This window comes from Aptenodytes forsteri, unplaced genomic scaffold (genome assembly GCF_000699145.1).
Source record: "Aptenodytes forsteri isolate BGI_AS27 unplaced genomic scaffold, ASM69914v1 Scaffold193, whole genome shotgun sequence".
Classification (NCBI taxonomy): domain Eukaryota; kingdom Metazoa; phylum Chordata; class Aves; order Sphenisciformes; family Spheniscidae; genus Aptenodytes; species Aptenodytes forsteri.
Window position 1 is genome coordinate 3,537,191 of NW_008795405.1, and position 8,584 is coordinate 3,545,774.

Consider the following 8,584-nt stretch of genomic DNA (forward strand, 5'->3'; position numbering starts at 1 on the left):
GTGTAGGCAGGTACCATCAGCACAGAGCTCCAGGGAGTGTGCTTGAGGATGCATCAACATGAGAGTAGCCTGTGAGACAAGGAAGCAACCCTCCTGAAACAAAATCTTATCTGTAGTGCTGTGTCCAGTCTGGGGCACCGCATCTCAAGAAAGGTTTGATGAAACTGGGGCGAGTCCAGTAGGAAGCTACAAGAACTAGTGGTCAAGCAGATGCTACCAATGAGGTAAGTCTGAGCAAGTTAGGGCAGAAAAAGTCTAGAAAAGCATGGGTCGAGAAGAGTTGTAGTAGTGATTTTCAAATCTGTTAAAGACTGCTGCAAACAGGACAAGAAGTAATGGGTTTAAATTCAGCTAAGGAGATTGGGATTAAACATGAGAAAAGCCGGATCTAACGGCGAGGCCAGTGAAACGCTGGTGCGGATGGTCTGGGGAGGCTGTGAGTCACATCACTGGAGAGTTTTAGGAGCAGGCTAGGCGAATGTGTGAGGATTGCCATAGAGGTAGTTGTTCCTGCCTTAAGCCGAGGCCAGGCAGCTGACCGCTCAGGGTGGCTGCTAGCCTCATCTCATCTGATTTTATGATTATGTTTTGCTGCATCCTGCAGCAGCCTCAGTGATTGCAGCCAAGGGGCTTTTCTCAGGTCCTGTGGCATAGCTCATTTCTTTCTCTGTGCACAGGCTTCACCCTTGACAGAAAACGACAGTTCTGATGACAGATCATGTGGTTGTTTTGTGATGTGGACAAGCAGCTGGAGCTAAAAACAAAAAGAAAAGAAATAGAAAAGAAAACCTATGTGTAGAAAATAAAGTAGGCTCTGCAGTGATGCTGGCTAGGATAAGGGATAAGAGATAATCAGGGAGGAATCTTCTGCCAACAAATAATGGAACAAAACATTTAACATTTAGGAGAGCCAAGCATCTTCTTGCTGAAGCTTTGTGTATTTGGTCAGTGATGGAAGCAGGAGGACATAAAGATTTATTTGTCAGCAGCAAAGCAACCATGGTGGTATGTGAGCTGTATACATCTCTGACCATCACGACCTGCACACTCGATTTGTGCAGGTCTGTTCCTTTATAATAAGTCTGAAGTTCACAAAGAGTGAGTGTGAGATCCCATATCATGAAATACAGGCCGGCTGTCCCTCATTCCAGAGGAGAGAAGGTTTTAGAGCTGTCCTTTCCCTTTCCCACAAAGGAGCCTCCCTCCTGTAAGAAGTCATTTACTGCCCTCTGCATGTGTCCTGCTAGATTCTGGAGATTTCAGATGTTCCAGGGACTTCTATTTGGATTTGCTGATTCATGTCATGGCCTCTGTAGCAAGAGGTAGGGACACGGTTATGCGTATGGGATCAGCTCCACACCACACTGTCCTACATTTACTGGGATGGTGGGGGAACTCTCAGATCTAAAAAGAGGCAGAAGAGTGGGGGCTGGCTGCCTTGCATGCTATGGTGGCTCATGTTTGGAGGGGAGCCCATCTTAAGTGGCTCAGGCTGTAGCCCATCATTTATTACTGGGATCTTACCGTGGGCAGTGTATTTGTTGGAAGCTGAGGAACCAAGGAACATGAAGGATCACTCTGTGTCTGCCTTGGTCTTACACTCTTTCCTTAAGCGTCTGCTACTGGCTGCTGCCAGACAGGATATGGGTCTAGATAGACCCTTAGTCTGACAGATGACAGTTTTTGATCTTTTGGGTTAGCAAGACGCTTAACTGCGTAATGCTTTCTCACCTCTGCTGAGTTGTGTTGAGGACAAAGGACTAAACTAGGTCTTGGAAATGGCTTCATCAGTATAGCATAAAGCCACCAGTTGCATGGCACAGCAAGACAAGGAGCAGCCTGGTTGTCCTTGCAGCATGCCTCCACCTTCCTGAGCAGTCCTGTGCTACCTGCAGCTCTGCCAGTTTTGGGGCTGGTGAGGTGAGACTCAGTCAGAAGGCTGCAAGGGCAGTTAGGAGACATGATTGCTGCGGGCTGCCTGGGGCCAAGAACTGAGATAGCAGCAAGTGCCCTGTTCTCCTGAGAGGCTATTAATTCTGCCAGTGAGGGAACAGGGCCTTATCTCACTGAGGGGCAGGTGGGATATGGCAAAAGTGATCTGTGACTGTGCTGTGAGTGCTTGGGACAACCAGGTGTCTGCAGGGAAGCAGGACAAAGAGCTCTTTAGCTTCTGGCCTGGAGTTATGGCCTGGAAAAACACTGTCTCCTCCTGCCAGATCTCAGATGCGTCTGGACCTGGGTTTCTCATGTACACTCTCTCCTTTCTCTCTGATATGACCTGGCTGGCCGCAGGATGTGGAGATCCGGTCCAACGCTGCTGCTTACCTACCCCAGATCACCCGGCTCCTCAACAATGTCCCCCGCCAGATGCTGCTGCTGCTGAAGACCAATGACTTATTAAGGGGGATTGAGTCAGCCCTGCACACGCGGGCCAGTGCCAGCTCCTTCCTCAACATGTCTCGCTGCTGCATCAGAGCTGTTTCCACGTGAGTCTCTTCTCCAGGCACCAGAGGCCAGACATGGAGCAGCAGGGGCTGGCTGTCCCTGGGAGCCAGGAGCCAGGGGGGATCCCAGGGCCAGCAGGTCAGCCAGGGCCCAGTCCCACAGTAGCTGAGTAAGGTGAGCAGGGCAGACCCTGAGATGGTGGTCAGGTCCAACCAAAAGTCCGTATCATAATGCGGTATCATGGTGACAGGGCAGGTCCAAGGTCAAACCAGAAATTCAATCTGTAGATCAGGTCCAGTGGTTGTCAGGCAGGTCCATGGTGACAAGACAGGGCTGAGGTCAAGCCAAGAGGTCGGTATGTGAGTTGAGGTCCAGGTCAAGGGGCTTCACAGCAGAGCATGAGCTGGGGACCATTACTCCTCCAGTGTAGCTCAGGCAGGGACTGAAGGTGCAGGCCTGAGATTAACTGGAGCTCCTGGGCGGATGAGCAGAGGGTTGGGGGAGGTCCCAGGCTAGTCAGGGCCATTAAGGCTTATTAGAGCCCCCCACTCAGGGCCCTGATGAGGCCTAACTTGACCTTTTGACCTCTTACTCTTAGCTGTGGACCTCTCCCCCTCATTAGCACATCTGCTGTGGTCCTACCCCTGCTCAGTTACACATCTCAGCCTCTGTCTGTGCTGTTCTCACGCCTGTCAGCCTCTCCAGAGGACAGGTCTGGCACCCTGGGGCAGAGGACAGGGATGGAGTTGGAGCCCTTAGGCTAAGGGTTCAGGGTTTGGCCCCTGAAGGGCCTAAGGGGAAGGGCCTTCCTGCCCATTACAGGCATCACGACTGGGAAGTATTTGTGGGTAGGAAAGATCTGGAAGTTCACTGCTGCCAGTTTCTGCAGCCCGATTTAGGGTATAGGGCTGACTGTGAAGATCAGGCTGATGTTTAAAAGCCAGGAACAGGAGTCGTGCAAGTGATTTCCATCTGTGAGTCTTATGAGTCAAGGCACTTCTGCCTCAGATTCCTCCTCCTTGCAGAAGAAATAACAGTTATTTCTGTGGCTGATGAGGGACCTACGAAGCCCAGTTAGCCTCTGCTTCTAAAGAAAGGTGGAGAATTACTTTTCCTGGAATCAGTGTGTCAGGACTGCTGGACTCTTACGAGTGTGGTGCCAGGAAGGGCTATAGGGATGTGCACCTGTCCCTGTTAGCTGAAGTGAAGCTGGGCATAGAAGCAGAGGATGCCATGGCCCAGGGTCACTACGTGCAGTGGGGAGAGAACCGGGCTGACAAAGGAGCAGGCTGTCTCTTCTGCCAGATTCGTGCTAGGAAGGCGGTCCCCAGCTCCTCAGGAACATTACTTGGAGAAAATCCCTACTCCCAGGGGTCCCCACTGATGGTGATTCTCCAGAGGTGGGACCTTTCCCTCCCCTGGGGAGGATCAGTTGTACTGAAGATGTAGGACAGACCTCCTTCCTGCTGGGCTGCATCCTGCTGGATCTAATGCAGCTGTTTCTCTCATTCTAGGTACCAGAGGAGCAAGAGTCACTCGCTTTACAGGAGGGCCCAGATCTCACTCACAGAAGCCCTGAGCCTGTGGCAGATCAACTTGCATGAACTCTTCCTGTGGCTGAAGGGGTCCCAGCTGGGGAACTGGGTCATTGCTCTCCTGAGCTGGATGCACCATTCCACGTACTGACATGAACTGGTGGGAGAGGCCTGGGTGCTCGCTCCCTCCCTTCTGCACTCCACTGCACATTTGCCTTTCTGACTGTTTTTGTCTATTCTGTGGGCTATTTTTGGGTCTTGTTCCACGTTACACACTGCACTGTCCTTGCCTGTTACAGCATTAGCTTTCTCTGTGGCGCTGAGAGGTGGAGTTGGTACCGGAGCTCTGCCATTTCATGGTTTAGGAAAAGGAGGTGTGGGATACCATGTGTCAGGAAGGGCAGGGTACTTTCTTTCCCCATCTGAGCGGGGGAAATTCCACTCAGATTCCAGTGGGACTGCACTGGAAGCAAAAGCCTCTCCTTGGCTCTTTCTTAAACAATCTTACAGAATTTAAGAGAATCCCAACCCTGCCTAGAATGCCCCAAAACATTTCTCAGAGAGACGTGGTAAGTCCCTTGAAAATCCAATTGGGTTTATATTAGTTTTTGCAGTCTCCTTAGTCTGATTTCTGTTGAGGTGTGCAGAGAGTTTCTCAGAGGATTGAGACCTTGTGGAGAGCTGGCACTAGGGCTTTCTCTCCCAGCACCAGAGAAAGGGGACCCTAATGGTGAGGGTGGTGGACTGGGAGTCTGGCTTTCTGAGGTTTGTCTCCAGTCCTGTCAGCAAGTGCCTCTGTGTTTTTGGACTTTTCCTGGCTTGTTTCCTTGCAGGTGAAATGGGGGAAGGGGACAGTGGTCCTGCCTCTTTTCCGAAATTCAGGGAAGGCAGGGAGGAATGACAACTCAGGGCTCTGAAACTGCTGGTAATGTATGTGTACTGTACAGTACTGCCACACAGCAAAATAAATGTGTTGTATCAAAGACCTTTGCGGGAGGGATGCCTGGCTGCGCACTCAGGGTGACGTTTGAGCCTCTAACCTCAGTCCTGTTTCCATTTCTCCACTGAGTGATGCCAGGCAGCGCTGTTAACTCCTTGCAAGCAAATGAAATGGCCTCTTGGTCTTTCCTCTTTCCAAGAGGTTTGTTCCACATCTGGGTCCTCTGGTGCTGTGTCAGATGTGTGTTGGAATGGGGTGGAGGAGCGGGTGTCATTCTGCTGGGAGGACACACCACTCCTTGCCACCCAGATCCGCGCTGAGCCTGCCACCTCCCTGCCTGTGGGAGCATGCTGCAGGATATCTGTGAGACGTCACCATCCCCATGCCACGCACTGAGCATTTTGCCTTGTCACTGCCTGTGACGTTTCACTGCTCCTGCCTCAGACGAAAACCTGCCATTTGCTCGGTGGTGCAAGTGACAGGTCTGATGGCTCTGACTCTGCAGCTGTGGGACGGCTACCAGGAAGTCTCACTCAGAGGCCTCCTTTATGTGAGATGTATTTGGGATCCTGGGAGACATCCCTGCTGCTTGTGAGGATTCCTGTAGCCAGGAAGGGTGGATGGATGGAGGTGACTGCTCAGAACATTTCAGCTTTCTCATAAACTGTCTAGGTGAAAGGGGACACGCAGGACAGGATGGGAACGTCCCCCTACTGCCAGCAAGCTTGCTAAGCTGAGGGTTGTTACTCAGGTACCAGGCTGTGTCTGAGAGCAAGCCACAAGAAGAGCATGTGCTCTTCCAGTTTGCATGCAGTTTCCCAGCTTGCACGGGTGCAAGACCCCACCTTGCAGTGAGTCCATCTGCATGGGAAGGGAAGCAGCGGGCAGAGTGTGGGTGAGTGCATGTGTCAGTGCTTGAGGAACCAATTCTCTTGCTGGCTGTGTGGGAGAGGGAAGGGATGTAATCCAGAAAAGGTACCTGGCTGCAGGTGTGCTTGGGCATTATAAGTTAGTGACTACAGAAGTGTGGCTTATGACAGTGACTGCGTGTATGTGCAAGCGTGTAGGCAGAGCTGGCTGGCTCAGGACTGTCAAGAAGTGGTGTGTGATTGGCAGAGTTGTGGATGGGGAATTACTAAACGTGGGTTTTTAGTCTCCTGTGCAGTCAGTCATCTGACCCTGGCATTAGCTCTCTGAGCCCTTCCTACTATGGGGACAGCAGCAGGAGTGATGTGCTCTTCCATCTTTGCTAAGAGCAAAAAAAGAAACCCTGGCCTGGTAAGACTGAATGTCCTTGTAAAGCTTGTCCCCAACCCGTGCAATGACAGATCAGAGATTCCCCTGACTTCTGGGTTGTGTGATGATGTCAGGGAATGGAGTGGTGGTGATTGCAGCGACGAGACTCCTGAGTCAACAAGGAGTCATAGGGGCCCTGGTCTATTGGTCCTGCGACCTGTATCTGAGTAATCTTTGCTCATGTGAGCAGTCTGGCTGAATCAGTGCCTCGCTTAGGCACTTATAGCTTGTAGGCTGGCCAGTGTAGGTGGGCCTGTCTTGTTCTCCTCAGAAGTAGAGCTCTGCTCAAAAAAATTCGCCTAGTGCACCCAGTGAAGTCCAGGAGACCCTCTAGCAATGGTCACCAGTTGCACATCCTCATCTTGTAGCTGCCCGTGCAAATGACTTTGCTTTTCCATGTCTGGATATACCGACCAGAGCACTGTCTGCGTCTCACCAACATCTGTGCATGAAAGCTCATCCCACAGTGACACCCTGGTTGTATCCCTCATTTCCAGAGGATCCCATGTCATGGAGAGGCTCCTCGCAGCTGACATTCGCATTGACTGCCAAGCCCCCAGCCTGCTCTCAGCCACCATGTCTGTGCTTTCACCCCTCCGAAATCCAGCCATGTGACTGCTAGTCCTGCTGCCTGAGGAAGGTGCTGGCTCTGAAAGTGGTAGGGAACCAGCAGCCCCTCAGACTGTTGTTTTTGGCAGCATGCAGCAGGCAGAGAGCGGGGTGTATTTGGAAGAGCTTTGTCTATTGACATTAGTCTCTGCTGGGAGGCCGCGTGCTTCAGTGTTAGCAGTGGGACTCCTCTGTCAGTTGTGCTCCGCTCTCACCCTTCCCACAGTCAATCAATGAGACTTGCCTGAGGAAAGAACAAGCAAACACACAGCGTTTGACCCTTTAACATTCCTGCCTTGTCTTTTTGCTGAAAGCTCTCAAAGGTGAATGTGTTAAAAGGGTTTTGAAAAGACACTTTCTCATCCCAATTTGTGGTTGTCATACATGGGTAACCGAGATCTGCTCTGTGCACTTGGCCTCTCCTTCCAACCTGCCTTTACTGGTGTTTGCACTACCAGCAAACACAGCCTCTGCTGCTCTGCCTGCAGTCGGCACCCGAGCTGCTGTCTGCCTGGCTTCAGCTGCAAGCGAACTGGAGTTTGGTGCTAAATGTCAGCCTGGCAGCAGATTCCTGAGCCCACTGACTCTTCCTCGGGACTGACAAGTTGGGGGGGTTAGAGCTGGGGCCAGAGATGCAAAACTGATAGGCAACTTTCAGCTCCCGTAATATGAAATACTATGTTGTAAGCTTGTAGCATCTCCCATCCTAAAGGCTTTTGGTACTCTCAGACGTGCTGGGGAGCCAGCAGTCATTTCATCTAGCATTTAAATGTACCATCATTAGGTTGGCTGGAGGTGGAAAATGGGGCAGTCAGGGTAAATGATACTGCCATGCAAAACTATGCAGGAATTTAGGGTATGAATTGAACAGGCTTTTTTCATATCCAGCTGAAGAAAAAGCCAGAGAGCACATTAGTCCAGGCTAAACACCATAGCCTTTACCTAGCACATCCAGTGAACTTTAATGATGACAAGTGGGTGGCATATAGATTTGCAGATCAAGGCTGCATGGTGCCCTTTGCCATTTCACAGGGGCATACGAACCTCGTGCAGTTGCAGCGTAGAAGCTTGCCAAATGAATCACTCCCTGCTTCCCATAGCAAATGAACCGTGACCAGCACGCAGCCTGGCCAGCGCCAAAGTCATTCCCCTCACAAATGACTCCCCTTGGGTCACCGGGGCTGCCTTCCAACGCATCGCTTGGCAGGGCTCTTCCCCCCCTACCACTGCGTCTCTCCGTGTCCCCCTGGCACCCCTCTCCCCCCCGTACCCTGAGTCTAAAGGGGTGCAGGGCAGGCTGCCGGGTCCTGGAGCATGCAAGGAGCCATCACGCAACGGTAGGCTGTGCCAGGACACCTGGCATTCAGGTGGGAGCGGAGAGAGGGATGTCTGGAGGGGCGCAGCCCTCAGGGCAGCCAGTGCCTTCCCCCTTTGTTCCCTGACAACTGGATGGCTGGAAAGGGGGGTGTGGTGGGTTGACCCTGGCTGGATGCCAGGTGCCTGCCAAAGCCGCTCTATCACTCCCTTCCTCAGCTGGACAGGGGAGCAAAAATGTAACGAAAGGCTCGTGGGTTGAGATAAGGACAGGGAGAGATCATTCACCAATTACTGTCATCGGCAAAACAGACTTGACTTGGGGAAAAAAAAAATTAATTTATTACCAATCAAATCAGACTAGGATAACAAGAACTAAAACCTAAATCTTAAAAACACCTTCCCCCCACCCCTCCCTTCTTCCCAGGCTTAACTTCACTCCCGA

At 51.7% G+C, this 8,584-nt stretch overlaps 1 protein-coding gene across 1 annotated transcript in view; it reads left to right on the plus strand.

Moving 5' to 3' along the window:
- ADCK1 (aarF domain containing kinase 1) overlaps positions 1–4,966 on the plus strand; it is a 78,447-nt gene extending 73,481 nt beyond the window's left edge. The window contains exons 9-10 of the mRNA XM_009280738.2: positions 2,293–2,486; positions 3,960–4,966. Of these exons, the coding sequence (XP_009279013.1) occupies positions 2,293–2,486; positions 3,960–4,131 (366 nt within the window). The 3' untranslated portion in view covers positions 4,132–4,966. The remainder of the gene's footprint in view (positions 1–2,292; positions 2,487–3,959) is intronic.
- Positions 4,967–8,584: the final 3,618 nt, after the last annotated feature.